The sequence below is a fragment of the Lycorma delicatula genome, chromosome 4 (genome assembly GCF_047948215.1).
Source record: "Lycorma delicatula isolate Av1 chromosome 4, ASM4794821v1, whole genome shotgun sequence".
NCBI lineage: Eukaryota > Metazoa > Arthropoda > Insecta > Hemiptera > Fulgoridae > Lycorma > Lycorma delicatula.
In genome coordinates, this window is record NC_134458.1 from 61214177 (window position 1) to 61232999 (window position 18823).

Here is an 18823-nt window from a genome sequence, read left to right on the forward strand (position 1 = left end):
AAATCAGATTCAAACCAAAATTTTACGTTAAAAAATTGTAATATAACTGTAGATTTGAAGCAATGTATGTTTTTCTATTCTCTTTTTTTAATGTGTTTTTTAAATATTGTTTTTCTTAGTAAGTAATTTGTAAACTTAAATTAAATGTATTACATGATGAATTATATCAGTAAGAATAGTAAATGTAACAAGCAATTATTATACTAAAAATTAAGGGACTTTTATTTGTTGGTAATATATATTACCAACAATTATATAATTCAGAAGAATGAATTTTTAATTCATTAATTAATTGTAAGAAACATTACATGTTGAATAAATGGTTATACTATTCTGAAATTCACAATAACATAGAAACCACATAAATATTTTGTATATTCAACTATGCCTAGTATGAATAATCACAGGTCTTGACTTCAGAACAAGGTTTGAAAAATTTTAGTGCACTTATATGACCAATCCTATAACAATGCTATTAATTTTTTAGTTAGTATACTGAACACCCAAAAGAAAAGTTATCCATATAATATTAAAATTATCCATATTATATTTATACGTGCAACTCCAGTTGTTGCAAACTTTTAAAATTTTATGGTAACATTAACGAAGTTTCCACAGTTCATCATGCAGAAACATCATATGTAGCCTTGTCCTCCAATTATTGAATAATCTTTTGATATAATTCAGAGTACTTTTTTCATCTGAAACAGATTTTAAACTGATGAACCTTTCTTTAGGATAAGTTACTTGAACTGCAACAGATAACTGTTCAACAACCCCTGTTCTGTTCTAAGTTTATCAAAAACTGTTTTCTATAGCCATTACTGGAACTAAATAGCCAAAACAGATCAAAGACCTGTTCGACATCAGTCAGCATTCGATGTAAATGTATGCTTGTACTCCCTTATGAAAGCTGCAGGAAATTTTCCTATACCTTTCATCTTCAAATATTACACATTTTTTCACTATTATAGACAAAAATTAATATATCTTTAATCTTAACAGTCAACACTACGTTTTTTTAATTTTCTACCTGATCTCATTCGATGATCATTTGAGATTTACTTATTTTCCATTTATTAATAAATTTCAATTATAAAAAAAGATGAACTGAATTTTTTCAAAATAGTAAGTTTAGCGCTGGATAATCCAGTGGTATATACCATTCTTTACAAGTTCTGAAACTGTAGCTAAATAATAACTTGTTATCAGTTAATAAAGTAACTGATACATGGAGTATATACAAAATAGGAAAGCAGAAAAGTATGATAAAAAATAACTAAAAGAAACCTTACCTGGTACAGCTTGCTGTGTTGTAGAAGCTGTAGATGAGGTGTTATTATTGGTTGAGGATTCACTACTAGAATCTCCTCCACCGATCCATGGACTTATGTGATTCAATGACACTTGTTCAATAAAAGATGCTCCATATTTTCGAAAATACCACCACTCAAAAATCTGTAAAACATTTACGTATTAAAAAAAGAAACACAAAATACAAAATTTATTAAATTTAATGAACACATCACATATTTCAAAATTTTAAATCATGAATTAAAAGAGTATTAATATAAAGAAAAAAAGCTGGGTATAATGTTGCTGAACTAGAGCTTAAAATTTAGTCCCTCTCACATGACAAAAACTGAAAATTATTTTTATTGTTATAGTTTATTTATTTTCATTTTTATATATGCATTTACTTTCTTATTAACAGAAAAAATAATTAAGAAGGTTCTGGATTAATTTGTTGCTTAGTTATCCTGTCTTAAAATGACATTAAAATCACCTCAATGTCAATGTTGCTATTTGATCAACATATTACTTTTAAAAAATTTAATGGTTTACATTTAATCTAAAAATTTAACAATTTCTCTATTTCTTTGATAAACTACTTCCAAGTTGATAACATTTCAGGTAGATAAAATAATAATAAGTTTTTAAGTCAATAACTTGAAATGATGAAAAACTAAAAAAAGTGACAGAATTTCTATTTTTAGAGTATTGCCCTTATCCCTGTAATCAGTTGAAAATTGCTTTGGCCACTATAGTACCTTGAAAAGTGCAAAAGTCGAGAAAGTAGTGTTGGAAAAATTTATAAAACTAGTTAAGGATGGAGTTTTTTTAAAGTTCTGAAAATTGTGTTGATTTCCACCTGTCAACAGATATTTTTCAAAGTTTAACAGAATCAAACTTTCAGATACACATGTTACTAATAAAATTTCATGATATTTAGTGGCAAATATTAGAAATTTCCATAGATAAATATATGTATGTACAAATACTCATGTAAACATATAAAAGACATATAGAATTTATTACCAAGATTTTATAGTTTTAGACTCAAAGAATTACTCATTAATGACTTCAAAATATCACAAAATATGAGTCCAAAGTACATCTTTTGATATCCGTATCCCATCAATATTTCCAACAGAGCGAACAAAGTACACAATGAATTATTTTTTGACAATGGGGTATATTAATTTTACTTCAAACTACTGTTCCAATATTTACTATAGCACTTAAAGTCAACAGTCATTTTCTTTGAGTTCTAAAATAGGTTTTCTCATTAGCCTCTTTGGTTATACAAACCGAGTCTTCATAATGAATGAACAAAAGATGTCACTTAGAGACAATGATTTAGATGGAAAAAATATTTACTGGAACTCACTTTATCAAGTTAGCAGTCTCCATATGGACTCATAATGGGCGTCAGCATTGGCATCCTTGCGTTTCCAGCATATTGTTTCATCAGCTGAACGTCTCCCCTTTTGCAGTCTCATGACTTCACATATGAATTTGGATTAAATATGCACACAGGAGATCCAATTTACTGGTGAAAATAAGTCCACCTGACCTTGAGATCTTAACTTGTTTCTCTTTTGTGTAGATCTCATTCATTGAAAGCTCATTAAAGCTCAATAAAAGAATGTTTGAACAGTCTTAAATGCAACAGCACAAATGGAATTTCTTCAGTCTCTATATATATTCTAAAAGCATTTATACATCTCCTCTTATCCAAAATGTGGAAAAAATCACAAAGGCTGCTAATACTCTCATCATAGAAGATATCTAAAGAAGAGGCAGAGGGCCAATTATTTCTGTACAGTACCTTTGAATAATTGATTATTTTTGCCCTTCTTTCAACTTTATTCTGGCTGGAACTGGTATTTAGATGGGATGCTATAAACAAATTTTCTACAAGCCTGTTATTTAAACTATTCATAAGACTCCTAAAGAATTGCTTACTTTCAATTTTTACAACTTTCTAATAGCCATGTAACTGGATGTTTCTAAATGTTTTGTCTCCAGCTACTTTGAGTGCTTTTTTATGGTTCTCTCCCGGTACAAAACTGCACATACATTCAAACACTCTGATGGTACGCTTGATCGCATTTTGGAACTGTCAGGCTTGTGTTTCTATTCTGTAACTGTAATGATAAATAAGTTATTTCATTAAGAGCATCATACATCACTTCAAGATTTTCCAGAAATTTTAAGGAATTAACATATCTTCATGACGTTGAAATTTTGCTCTTTCTTTGGAGTCTCTTTGTCCTACTTGGCCTCACTAAAATGTTTGTTTAGTGCTTTGTAGTTTTCACAGACAACTTCAACAGTTCTTTGACTTGATGCTACCCACCTAATTCTGAATATTTTCTCAAGTTTCTTAATTCTTTCTTCCAGTGAGATAGCACAAATATTCAATTTCTTTGATTTTTGGGAGACATGATATACAAAAAGAATACAATTACAGAATAAAAGAATGGAAATGGTTAACTCCTTGTACTTTACTTCTTGTGTACGGCCAGTTCCAAGGAATGATTTAAATAATGCAAAATTCTAAGAATATCCAATATCTGGGAATAATTTTAAAAATTGTGCTGCAACTCCATTACATCTACCTATTATTACAGAAGCTCAAGAGTCATTTATAAGGGAACATCTCAAACATATTACTAAAACAGATTTTACACTAACTATGATTGGTTCGTCAATAATAATGCTGATTTTCCTCTCATTTTCTTTATTGTTTAGGCTATTTTATTTCTCATTTCATGTGAGATATGGTCAATAATAATAATATTAGCAAAGCTAAAATTTGTATGTAGTAGTCAACCCACATCCACACCAATTAAGTTTTTGAATTCTATGTCTGCCTGTAAATCAACATGGGGGGGGTCTATTTCTTTTTTCAGTATTTTATGCCATTTGAAACACTCATCAGCTGCTTCTAAGTATTTGGTAATTATGTTGTCCAATGAAATTTCAAAATATTTTTTATTAGATTATGATTTGTTACAGGATTTTTGTGAGATTAAGAATTTTCTATCATTCAAAAATTTTTTCTTAAGACTCATTTGCCGTTATTTTCATTAGGAAGAATCCTAGATTCTACCCATGCTTTTATTTGCTTAATTCCTGCCCCTTTTTAAGATCCCAGTCATGATTTACTTTCCTCCTAACATAGGCTGAAGCCTAATGCTTTGTCTTTAGCATATAACCAATTGTTTTCTGTTAAATAAATATTTGTGTTGTTTCACCATTACTATTTGTGAATTTTGTTCTTTGCTTGTTAGTACGGGTGTAATTGTTTGTTTGGTCATTATTTTCTGTCATTGCTGACAACAAAGAGGTTATTTCTGACTCCCTTGAGGTTGGTAAAACACAAGTTACCCCTAAAAGGAAGAGGCATCCTAAGGTCATCGTGTATGATATTGATCGATGTCTATCTGAGGAGGAGTTAATGACTCTCATATGGGAGCGAATACTCAGATGGCTGAGGCGGCCTTCAAGGCTGGTTATCGATTATTATTCAAAATAGGTAGGTACGAGGCAGAACATTACCACGGTGTCATCGAGGTGAGTCCTGAACTATTTAAAGGCTTCGTATCTGAGGGCAGGTTGTTTGTGACTTCTCTTCATGATGTTCAACGTTGTTTCAAGTGCTGTCAGTTTGGACAAATAGCTAAACTATGTAAACATATGGTGGTAGTGTGCTCCCACTGTGGGGATGAGTGACACAAATGAGAAGAGTGTCCTAAGAAATCGGAGAGCTCGACTTGTGTTAACTGCAGATATCTTTGGAAGGACCATAAACATTCTGTGAATAGTAAGGATTGTGTTTGTTATCAGAGGGCTGTCACAATGTACTACAATTCAATATCGTTAGATGGTTAAATTGGGCAATTAAATGCACAGGGTGCTTACATTATACAGAGTGAACTTGGCAAGATTGCCATACCAAGGGGGTTGGATGTTTTCTTGCTGCAGCATCCATACGTTGTGTCCGGTAAACTACTAGGTTTTTCTTGTTGGAAGAGATTTTATTTGGTTCTGACACCACGTCTGCTGTACTGTGCAGAAGGGAACTTTACTGTGTTTTCATTCGACAGCTCTCTAATGATCATCATGTTGTCTGTGTGGATGTTCAAAACTTGCATCTCTCTGTATGTTGCAAGTTCGTATTTTCAATATAGAGATCTTGCTGATCATCATTTTGAGGTCTGGGATAAAATTCTACGATTCTCTGGTACCAGTCCAATCGTTATTGGTGCAGATGTTAATGCTAAGTCACTTCTGTGGCATAGCGACTTCACCGATGATGGCGGTGAATTAATTGAGGGTTTTTTATCCCATCAAGGTCTGCAGGTATATAATGTACCAGGTGAGTTGCACACCTACGCAGGTATGGTAGACGGGTGTTGGGTTTTTGGTGAAACAAACATCAACATTACCATTGGTAGGTTATTTCTGCCAATGATTGTAACTGGAAGGTGGTTGACAATAGCTCAAGTGATCATCGACTGATTGTGTATGAGACTGCTGGTGGTTTGAGTGAGTGCTACCGATATAACGTTCCGTTTCAGCAGGGTCGTTTCCTGCAAAGGCATGCAGACTGGAAAAAGTTTGTTGATTTTCTTTCGGCCAGACTTCGTGTTTTGGATCAGAGTCTGGATGTTCTGGATTTGCAAGACCTGGCAAGTTTGTCGGCGGCTTTCATTGACGCCGCCGACTGTTCAGTTCCTCATAGTTCGGCCGAGAGAGGCTCGCTTCATGGGAGCGAGCCTCTCTCGGGAGCTGGGACTTGACTGTTATGAAACAGGTATGCCCGCACCGAAGGCAAAAGCTGAGTTTAAAAATCACCAATGTAATGTCTACCGAGGCATTTACGTCGGTGGTATCCCAATGAGGCCTGGCTTATTACTATGAGATGTAAAATGTTAGAGGGCGAAAGACGACTCCCGTTAAAGCCCATCAGGGCTATGAATGGTGGCAGATTCTGAGGTGGAGGTACGTTAAGCTATCTGTAGTCTAAGTAGAGGTAAGGCTCCTGGCTTTGGTGGGATAACCCTCCTTGCTCGCTCGGTAGGAATAAGTGTAAGAATTATCACATGGGTTTTTAATACATTCTTGTTTGGAGGATACTTCCCGGTGTTGGAAGAAAGGGATTGTGAAATTATTGTTTAAAGGTGGCGATAAGGATCCTGCTGTTGGTTCGTCATAAAGGCCCTTGACATTACTGCCGGTTACTGGTAAGGTCTTTGAAAAATTTCTGTACTTTCGTACAAATGAGAGATTGACCTCGTGCAGTTTACTAATGGATAATCAGTACGGGTTTCGTCCCGAAAAGAGTACTGATGACGCCATACCTTGTGTGATAAATGTGATAACCTCCAATCAGGAGGAATATGTCCTAGACATTTCTGTGGCATTTAATAATCTATGCTGGTCTTCTGCTATATACCAATTACAGAAAAGATTGTACTGTGAGGGAGTTGCAGGTTATGCAAAGTTACTTCAGTCATCGAGATTTGCTGCTCCGTGAGGACAGCCATGAAGTGGGGAAGACACTGTCTCAGGGTTGTCCGCAGGGCAGTGTGTTGGGACCGTTATTGTGGGTGGTGGAGAGGCCTTCACTTCTGCGGCTGAGGTTGCCCAGCGGGTGTCGCATTCTGGCTTATGCTGGTTGAGGGAGGTTTACGGAGGGGGGTTAAATTCCGAACCACTCAAGCATGCAGGATACTTGAGCTGTGGGGTCATCAACATAAGATGACGTTTAGCACAGAGATGACCACAACGATGCTTCTCAAAGGCCGTTTGGCTGTAAGGCGGCGAGTCCGTGTATCTATGTCAGGCCAGCGTATTAGATATGTTTAGGTTCAAAAGTACCTTGGGTTGTTTCTTGATGAGAAATTGCAGTTTAAGTAGCACCTTCAATACGTCTCAGGGAAGGCCTGTAATGCATTCTTTGGAATTTGACGTGTGGTCAATTCTGATTTAGGTCTTAATTTTAAGACAATGAGTTAATTGGAATTTAGTGCCGAATGGATGATCGTAATACTTTTTATCACGTATTTGGCGAAAGAAAGGATCGCTGAAGCGATGTGATGTTCCGTTTGAACAACTTGTCGCCTCCTTTAAACAATCTTTTTTTCGTTTGGCACCTACCAAACAAAACTTTATTGAACACCCGTGTGATAGTTCTCCCACTTACCTCTAGCGAGCAACAAGGAGCTTCGCTGTTATTCCATCAAAACCCGAGGCCTTACCCCTGCCTAAATCACAAATTGCCTGATGCACTTCGGCCTCAGCAATCTCCACAGACAATGCACCTCCGCGAAAAAGAGCGACCTCACGCCTCATCCGCAAATGGTATGTGGTCTTCGTTGCAATCAGGCAGTAAATCGTTAAGTAATCTGAATTAGATTTTATATACATCTGATATTACGCCATGCCGGGTCGAGAAAGCAGACAGAAGAACGCCCTTTCTACGTTTGTGTTCTAAAACCCTATAAACAAGAGATTCTTGTTCCCCTGTTCACTAACAAAGGAACGCCAAGAATTCCTCTTAGTTGTGTGGACCTTATAGAAATAATGATATCTTCGACCTATATACTCCACTACTAGGACTGCCTTACACACTGAGACGCTCTCTGTAAACGACAGATGGCCTGTTTCAGACCCGCAATAGAATCGTTTCTAATGAGAAAAACCTGGCAGATCACCAGACACAACGTATGGATGCTGAAGAACAACAACCAAACTTCAACGAAGAGTAACCTCAACTAGTTCAATCTGTAAACGTAAACACCCTGTACATTTAACTGATCGAATTGAAACATTTAATGGTAAAGAATTCATATATATATCTCGACAGACCTCCGAAAAAGACACAATCCTTACTAGTCACAGAACGCTTGGAATCCTTATTTGCACGCTTGCAATTCTCCTAAGTAGGACCCACTGACTTCTTGGGACACTCATCACGCTTGTGTTCTTCCTCACCGCAATGGGCACATACTATTCACCAGCTGTTTACAGAACTACGCCCTGTATACATATTTTTTTTTAGAGCCCGGGACCTCCGGATGAAAAGCCGAGACGCTAGCACTCGCGCCTCGGAGGTTGGCCTGTATCCATACTAGCACCATTTAAAACAACGCTGGATATCTAAATAATCCTTGGCCTTACAAGACTCGCTTTTCGGCCTCTGGCCCCGTACTGTAAACTTGAATTTACACTACCAGTGGTGATTTTAATAAGAACAGTGTTCTACGTTCCCGTTGTCGGGCCTGATAACAATTGGTGGCAGTTAGTCAACCTGCGCAGTTGTAGAGCTTTCAGCTAGCCAGCTGAATGTGTTGCAGGAGGGCCACAGTCTGTAAAATAAGGGCATTTTATTACATGCTTGTGTCCGTATTTCGTAGTTCGTGAGGCAACATTTATTTTGCGATTCTCTGGCAGGTTCGGGAAGCGATTCGCTCCGACCTCGCCGGTGGTCACGCATTAGGAGTTTCTTAGCCTTTGAGTTTCGAGCGGGGTTGCGTAAGAGCAAGCAGCCTTGCTCAGAATAAATAGCTAACGCTTACCTTTTCTTGAGTCAGGTGACAGGTTCATTCAGACAGCATTTGCAGTGCCTGGCAGTGCAGTCGTTGCTTTTTCTTCTTTAAGAAGCCGTAATGGAGCAGCAATCTGGGGAGACTGCTTGGAGGACTCGGTGGGTTTAGCCTAGGACTTGGTAACCAGTTACCCCTTCCAGCTGAGGTCTCTTGGCAAATCTCCGCCGAGGCCGCGGGCCTCTTCAAGAGATCCGGTGGTCTCCATGAGGGAGGTACCCCTACCCCCTCGTGAAAAGGTGAATTGCACCAAAAATACTGTTGATACCTCTGCTGCAAACGGTGTGAGGAAAACGGCAGTTGGAACTGCAAAGGGCGAGCAGGGCTGTGAAGGGCGAGCAAGTCAGAAGGGCGTCTCCTCACGAAGTCGAGGGTAGTGAAGGACAGCAATGCGGTGGTCGGCCGTCTCCAAAACGCGAAGCCTTATTTAGAGAGGTCTAACTCTGAGTCCGAAGGTTTAGGGCTGATCGAGGAGATGCGGTCAGTGTGGACCCAACCCCGTAGGGGAAAGACACCCATCTTTTGACGTTACCATTCGCCACACCATCCCCCCCCCCAAGCCCTGAGGGGCTTTACCGGAGGTCGTCTTTAGATCCTCTAACTGATTACATCACAGTCATCAGCCAGGCCGGGATGCCACCGATGCAAAGGCCTCGGCAGACAATTACATCAGTAAAATACAAATCAAATTTCGCCTTCACGTAGGCCTCAAACGGACATCTTCACATCCAACCTAACATGATTCCCTAAAACTAACTGACAGAAACCGCGGAAGCGCGAATCCCGCGCTTAGTCCAGATACGACAGCACCGTTTGTGACTGTGAATGTCTCAGAAAACGATCGAGTTTAAAGTTAAATCAGTACTACACTCATACTAATCAAAATTATGTCTTAAGCAACATAGAAATTCAGACCTACACCAAAATAAGTCGTCCAATTTAGGTCACCTAACAAGAGGAACGTAACCTTAGTCCAGTCCGCGCAGGAGCCATAATCTCCTCTAAAGAGTCGAGAATTTCGGTCGAGTTTCGGCAATTAGTCGACTCGTATTTGTCGGAATGTAGCCTCATGGTCGCCGAGTTGGCAGTGAAATGCGAAAGCCTCCAGGGCGTAAACCGAACCCTTGATTCGTCGTTACTAGACTATCGGGCAAGGTGGACAAGCAGTGAAGGGAGTCCGGTGAGATCTGACCGGGAGGCTTTGTCGTCGATGACGAAGCTAACCCTTAAAAAGTTCCTGGACCTGCAGAGGGAAAAGTTTCAAATCTCCCGGGTCACGAAAACAAGGGACCATGGACCATGGCGTCATTTTAGAGGTTGTAAATGAGCAGCAGGCAAAACGGCTGCGGGAGGCAGAAGCTGTGATGAAGAACGGGTTAAAGGCTTAGCTGCTGGCCGAGTGGCGGCCTCAGATATTAGTATACGATTTACCGACGGCAACGAGGGTAGAGAAGACCGAAATCCTCAAGGTCATACAGTCAAAATGCAGCATTGGATATGACTGTTGAGGACTTTCTCAAGGAGTCCAGGGTGGTCCGGTAGTTGGGGCGGAAAGAGGCCCCAGAGCCACTGGGTAATTGAGACCATGCCTAAGATCCGGGAGGTCTTGATGGCCGGTGGTCGGCTGTTTTTGGGGTGGACCTCATGTAGGGTAGTAGACCATGTAGAAGTCGCCCGGTGCTTTAAGTGTCAGGGTTTTGGTCACACCTGTCTCTGCTGCAGAGTGCAGTCGGAGATGGAGACAGTCGAAGCGTGGTTGCGAAAATAAAATCAAGAAAATATTCTCGAGTACTTAAATTTTGGGTTTACCAGTAATAAAATAAATGAAGACGAAATATTGTGCCAACGACGGTTGTAACTGTAGTAAATTATTTAAAAACGAGACCCCCTAAAATCAAGAATTTTTTCTGCACTTTGTAAACACATGGGTCCAGTATATTCAGCATTACTATTTTATTGTGAGGCAAAATGGTTATCAAAATGAGAAATTTTTGCAATGTGTTTATGAATTAAAAGCTGAAATCGTCATTTTTCTAGAAGAGGAAACCAAACTAACCAGACGCCAAAAAGTCTTGAGATGGTCCATTTAGGATGGAATTGAGATACTTGGTCAACATATTTGAGAAATTAAATACCAACTCCAAGGCGCAAATACGTATATGTTTGATATGAGTGATAAAGTTAATGCTTTCATAGAAAATTGGAATTTTGGAGCAGAAATTTAAAGCAAAAAACCTAGAAATGTGGATGAATGTGTTAAAATTTACAAGGCTGAAGAACAACACGTGAAAGTTGTTTTTGTTAACATTGAAAATCATTTAGCCATACTGGCAAAAAATCTTAAAAAGTATTTTCTTGCTGATGACAACTTGGTAGCAAGTTATGTATGGGTTAGGGATCAATTTCAAAATACCCCTGAAGGGCTCTAAACTGCTGAAGAAGAAATCTTCATAGACTTCACGGCAAGTGGTAAAATCAGAAGACAATTTAGTAATAAATCATCCTTTAAATTTTGGGTAGGGATAGATGATGAGTTTTCTGCACTGAAAACAAGAGCATTTCGTATACTATTACCATTTCCAACATCCTACCTTTGCGAAACCAGATTTTCTGCGGAGGCTGCTTTGGAGACAAAATATAGATCTCAGCTACATATATAAAAAGAACTCAGAATGTCTATTTCTAATACTAAACCTTCCTTTGAAAAACTGCTCTGTAAGACAGGCCCAAGGGAGTCACTTGTTTTAAATTTAGTATTTATACGTTAATTATTAATACATGGTGCAGTACTGACACAATCCTATTTATAAGAGTATTATATCAGTGTAATTGTGTATTTTATTATTTATGTCAGAATGTATTTTGTTTTGCTTTTCTTTCAGTAAATTAGTAAATTTTTTAATAATATTTTCTTTTCGATACGCTCATGTCCCCCTAAGAGGACACCGCCCCACAGGTTGAGAAACACTGCTTTGCAGCTACTTTTTGATTTTACTGCAAAAGTAATTTTACTTTTAAGTACATAATATTTAAGACAAATATTTTCCAAAACGGCATTCTGGTTTAACTAAACCACTGCTTATAGAACTGAATATTAGTATTAGAATGAACATAAGACTTGACAATAAAGAAAAAATACTTCTCGTATACCTAAATGCAAAAAATAAAATATATGATTATAGAGTACAAAACAAAGCATGCATAAATCAAGTAATGTAAAGGGGTAGGGGTGACTAGTAAAAAAAAAAAATTACATAATATAATCACATTTTTATGTTAAGAGATAATATTCATAAAAATTTTAAATACAAAATATATTTAATTTTAAATATGACCAGTTTTGCTACATGATTAAACTAATAATTAATAGAAATGGATAAATTAATTTTTAATTTGCAATTAATCTTAACTAAAATTATACTCACCAAAATTAAACCTGAGATCAAAGATGATGTTCCAGTGAGAGCAACATAAAACTTTGGAGTTAAGGTACTCAAAAACATAGTAGCTGAAAAAAATTAAAAGAATATTTTCAATATTATGTCAACGCCATTCTCCTAAAGTCACCTTAACTATCACAGTGTCTTATTTCTACTAACAAAACATACGATGTCACCTTAACTATCACAGTATCTTATTTCTATGAACAGAACATATGATGCAATTTCGCTTTGTACTAGAAAAAGTGAACACAAAATGTGGCAAGCCATGTCTCCAGCCACAACCACAACATAGCTGAGAAAATTACTTCCTGAAATCTGAAATATTGATATGTTTTAAAGGCTTTTCTGTACAAAAAGTATCCAGAAAAGCTACAGAATTAATTTTTATGATATTGATTAAGAACACTTTTATTAAATTCTGTATGAAGGAAATTTCTTTTATTTTAGAAATAGTCACCTAATTTTGCTTTAATTGACCAAGAAACAATAAAAAGGATATATGTGGTTTATCATCAGATAGCTGAAATGTTATATGACAGTTAACAAAACTGACAATTTGTTCAATTTTGAATAACATTGAACTACATCAAAAAGAAAAAAAAGAATATATATATATATCTACACTATAAAAGAACAATATAAATAATTTGATATAAAAGATGGATACGAATTTCCCGTAACTGTCATTTAATATTTTAAGTGACTCATGTTAAAGAACAAACTTCAAAATATATATTTAATTTAAAATAAAAGTACGATATCCTAAAGAAAAAACAAGCACACTGATTTTAATTCCAATTGCGCTTACTCCAGCAAGTTATGGATTTTTATTAAGAGGACATATTTACATGAAATTTTAAGGTCTATGGAATAATTCAGTTCACAGATTTTCATATAGTAATAATGAAGTTAGCTTAGATGTCTGTTAATAATGTGTTAATATAATCATGCAGTAAAATGTTATTCAGTTACTGTACTTTATTCAAAAGTGGGTACAATGAAAAAAACCCTTACAACACTGGATAATTCATAAACAGTTCAACAGATCTCTGATGGAAATAATAAGTATCACTGATTAGGCAAGTAAATGTGTCATGTTTCCCTATGCTGCTTGGCTTGTTAACTATTGGGAATGCAAGCTACAACCAAGAGAATTTGGTCAAAAACAAACACAATCATAAACAAAAGCATTTGTACAACGTTACACATTTTAAAAGTTGAAATATACCTATCTACTTCACTTAAACAATTGTTCCATTCCAGTATATTTTCAATAAAAATACTTCCAGTCTCTGAAAGGAAGGCTAAAACAGAAAATCCATGAATTATGATTATTAATGAACTCAGTATAGTTTTAACTTTTACTTATAAGGTACCTTCCTTGTCTTTCACTGTTTAAGTGGAATCATTGATTTGAATAATTATACTATCTAACAGTACTGAGGTGAGCTCATAATTTTAATATAACTAAATAAAAAGCAGTGGAATTCATAATAAAATATTTAACAAAATCATATTATATATAAATCTTATTATATAATAAATTTAAGTCTGATTCCAATGTTCATTTGCTATTAATAAATATCAAGAGCACAACACTGTGAAAATGCTATCATTCCCATTTAACATAGGTGATCAACAGGAACTAGTTTATGAGATAGCTTTGGCACTGGGATTCTATTATTACTTAAAATCCCTCAATTTCAAAGATGCAAGCCCATAAGAATTTTAAGTTAAAAGAACCATCAATTTGTAAGGAGATACAATCTCACCCAGAAACCCGTATTAAATTCTTAAGAATTTTATAGTTTAAATTTGTTAATCACATAATAGTTTATTTAGGTGTTTATAGAAGATAACTGATAAAGTGTATGGAAGATAGGCAATGTTGAAAAATTGAAAATTACTGTCAATAGAAGTTATATGTCTAATATTAGTCCATATATTTTTTCTGTACTCAGCATTGATTATTAAAAAAATGAATAAAAACATACAGAAATAAAATATATATATATATATATATATATATATATATATATATAACTTATAAATAATTAAATATAAATTCGACCAAATATTTCACTACGGTCTTGATTCTAAACTGAATCATAAAAATTTATTTAACTAGCTAAGTTTATTCTATTAAGAATAGCATAATATTAAAAAATACTATTTGTCTGCAAATATCTGCAATAAAGTACTACTTTTCAATAATCTAAATCAAATACAACTAATTAAAATGAAAGGATTCCTTTAAATGTTACTGTGCATCAAATTTACCATAACTTTAAAATTATTAAAAAATATAAATGACTCACTTTCAAGTTACATGGAAATTGTTATTTAAAAGGACCTTTTGAAGGCCTTTGTGAGCTATTTATATTAGTGGCACCCTCTTAAGAAGAGTTACTGGTAGCACAGCTATGATTTTAATGGCCCGAGCTTAAAATTGTTGGGCAACCCATTTAGTAAGTAATCAAATTGTATAATATATATATGTTATATTTATTCATCTAATATATTGATTTTGTTAAATTTTGAGAATTTGTAAAATTTCATATCATTAAACTGTTAACAGGATCTTGAGTTTTATGAATAAAAATAAAATCTGCATGTTATGACAGTTTTCATACTGTGTTCTAACACTTAATTAGCAAAAGTTGCTTCTACTGTTGTGTGTTCCTTACATTCAGGGGTGAATATGCATCAAGTCTGTCCCAGGTAGTTTTTAGAGCAATTACTGTAATTTAATTTCTGTACTTCTCAGTCATCGTATTTGCCACTGCATGTTTTGTTGGTTCATTGTATGATTTTGTATATTTTTTTTATGGTTTAAGAAGCAGCACAATAACCTTCTTTCCTAAAATGTTTATGGATTAGTATGACTGTTGGTAATGTATATGTCAGCATAATCATTTTCTGTCATCGAGTTAATTTTTAATTTTCTTCTATACTTTATGAAGCAAGTTGTCTAAAAGTAATGGTGCATACCTGTGAATCTATGCCAATGTTTTATTACTAGTTGACAAAAGTGGATATATTAGTCTATATAATTCTGAAGCATAATACTGTGTTTCATTATACCATTCAACTAATTACCATACCTTCTTGTGAAGAAATCTACTTTAACACATCAACATTTGATAAATTTCATCTCTTTAATCTGACCATTATATTATACAAAAATTTATTTTTGTATTTTATTTTATATTAGTTTAACATCATTATCACTATTGTGATAGAAAATATTTTTAGAGGCCAAGCATGATGAGTCTTTTAAATGATGCAGTTATTTTTTAATATCCAGGTATATGAATAACTATGAGAATGAATTCACCTAGAGATAATTTTAATACAAATACGAACCTGAGTTTACACTGTAAATTATGTTTGCAAAAACAATGGAAAAAATCCAAAGATATATTTGTTAGACTGTGTGAGTTCATAAAAAAAATTTTCAGCTTTGTAATGTAGCTTGTTTTTAAAATGTGTGGAAGGAAAACATTTGTTGGAGAACAGCATTGCCAACAGTTGCTGCTAGTATGATGTGTTGAAGAAAGATAAAGATTGAAAGCAAGAAAATTAAGTTGTAAATTAATGTGTATAAAAACACACCCCACGTATAAGTGTAGGAGCAGGGTAAAAGCTAGAACTACAACCAGCAATGATGGCATGAAATTAAGGCCAATACATTCCTTAGAAAGAATCTGATACTCTTACAACTGGTCAAAAGCATGACAGAAATTGCTGTGAATTAAGAAGTGTACATCATCATCGTAATCCTGCCTAAAATTTGTAAGAGCATTCTTTTAATAAATTATACATAACACCACTATGTATGTATGTATGTGTGTACGTATGCACAGAGTGGCGCATGAAATGACCCAAAATTTGTTTTGGCAATAATTGTTTAGGTAATTAATGTGTTTTATGTTGGCAGAAGTGACAGCAGTTCATGAATATTAGTTTCTTCTCTTTCCAATTGCGCTGTTTGTATATCGTTCCAAAATGGCTGACAAAGAAAGACTGACTGCTGAATAGCGTATAAAGACTGTTGTTTTTTAATAAGACGAAAACTGAGGGTGCTTACACAAGGATGGTTTCACTCACATTTTAAAACTCGGTGGTCGCCCTCATTTAAAACCCTTGCACAGACTTAACAAAAAATTTAATAGGGATGGTTCAGTATTTGAAAGTAGGCCTGAACAGCCTGCCAATGTTTGTTCTCCACAGAATGTCAAAGCTGTCAGAGAAACATTGCTGAGGAGCATCGGCAAATAACAAGAAAAGCAGCAGCAAAACTTGGGATTTCTAGGCGATCTATGCAGTAAACTGATTTTAATCTGTGAAGTGAACTGATTTGCATTTGTGTCCATACAATATAACAGTGTTGCCTAAATTAATAGTTGAAAACAAACATCAAAGAATGGCATTCGCTGACAGGCTGTGAACCAAGACATATTGTTGAACAATGTTTGGTTTTCAGATGAGGCACATTTTCACCTAGACAAGGTTGTTAACAAACAAAATGTGCATTTTTGGGCTTCCAAAAATCCACATGTGCTTCATGCTTCAAGAATTATGGTACGGGCCGCTATCTCAAGCCATGGAGTAATAGACCATTCTTTTATGAACAAACAGTGAACAGTGAATGTTATCTAATTATGCTGTGCAATAATTTTGTTCCTCAGCTTCTTGCAAAAGAGGCTGAATTATAAAATAGTGGTTCATGCGGGATGGAGCCAGACCACACATAGCTAATGTCGTTTTAGACTTTCTGCATGAAACTTTTAGTACAAATGTCATTTCAAACTGACTTCCTAATCATTTTGTGTGTACCTTCGAACAGTCCTGATTTGAATCTGTGTGATTATTTTGTTTTGGGATTTCTAAAGGAAAAGATTTTTCCTAAACATCCCAGTAGAGTGATGGAACTGCAAATGCCGATCATTGAGGCGTGTAACGAGATAACTGAGGATATGTGTCGTCGAGTTATTAACATAGGAGTTTGTTTTGAAGAAGTTGCTAGACGTGATGGTGGTCATATTGAACATGAGATAAACAGAACATAATCTCCACGTAAAGTAAACATGTTGTATTTTACTTTCCTGTATTGCGATTCAAATAAATATTTTTTAACAGAACCAAAGGTTGGATCATTTTGTGCGCCACCTGTATGTCAGTAACTTTATATAATACTACCTTTAACTGGATTAATACCTACCTGATAGCTACTTGTTTGCTTCATTTGGTAATTGTTAATTAATCTATCTGTTTACTTTGTTTTGAAATTATTTAATACATTTGAGTTATTCACATTAATAAATAATTTATTTATTAACAACAATGATTATGATTAAGATATTGGCAGATGCTCATAAATTATTACAGATTTATCTACACCAATTATTTGTTGAACTTACTAAGAAATTTGGTACAATATAAGCACATTAATCCAGAATTAAAAAAATTTGGATAAGTTTGGATTAGTCATATAGTCATACAAAACTTTTGAGAAAAAATTATGAACAAAGATATAGCATTCTTCCTTGTGAGTGCTACAAGGCCAATTTTATCAACAAAAGCAGTTTTTTGACAGGCTACAAAGCGCTGCAACATGTTATCAGAGTGGATGATGCATCTTCCAAAAATGGTTCGATTCATTGTTCTGTAAACATTCCATTTTTGCTCACAGGGGCAAGAACATAAGTTTTACATTAAATTTTATTTAAATAGTCCAATAAAGAAACAAATTCTAAAAAAAAAATTATTATAGATAATACTTAAGATTTTAGGAAACGAGGCCCAACTTTATTGATTACTAGTACAAATTTGACCACTAGTTTGGGTTTCTGTGTGACTTCAGATTAGAATCACCACCACAGGCAGAGTTATCAACCCTTGCAAAGCCCAAGTAAAGGCGTGACTGTCCCATTGGTCACCTGAAGTACTGGTGGTATGGTAATGGAGATGGAGGTAATCCAGCAGTTAACTTTATTTCTAATCTGCCTGTCCAAGAAGGAAGGTATAAACAATAATAAAAAAGGAAGAAGAACTGCCTCTAATCAGAGTAGGAGAGTTCTTTCTCGTGTGTCTAAGATCACCAAATACTGTAACTTTAAATAAAAACTGGGATGTTAGAGGTTCAGATATATTAAAAGTATGTGATTATTTTGGAATTTAGAATTTGGGTTAATTTGTGATCCAATCAAATCCAAACTATCAGGTTTTAATTATATTTAAGCCTTTTTTGTACCAATGCAGGTTTTTATAATGGAATAATATTTTGCATTGACCATTTAACATAAAATGTGGACTATCTGCTCATGTTGCATCTGGTAACACTAAATGATTCACAGGTGAATTTAAAATAATGGTTTTTATGGTGAATTATTCGTGCATAAAACAGTGCTATGATCATATGCCTTGGAGAAAACTGCATTTAGAAAGATAAGATCCAACATTTTAAATAGATTACAG

The 18823-nt window shown here is 35.0% G+C and overlaps 1 protein-coding gene across 1 annotated transcript in view; it reads right to left on the minus strand.

The window, feature by feature from the left end:
- LOC142323454 (protein ST7 homolog) overlaps positions 1 to 18823 on the minus strand; it is a 98919-nt gene that overhangs the window by 64671 nt on the left and 15425 nt on the right. Inside the window, exons 2-3 of the mRNA XM_075363091.1 lie at positions 12326 to 12408; positions 1296 to 1458 (exon numbers count right to left, since the gene is read on the minus strand). Coding sequence (XP_075219206.1) covers positions 1296 to 1458; positions 12326 to 12408 — 246 coding nt within the window. The remainder of the gene's footprint in view (positions 1 to 1295; positions 1459 to 12325; positions 12409 to 18823) is intronic.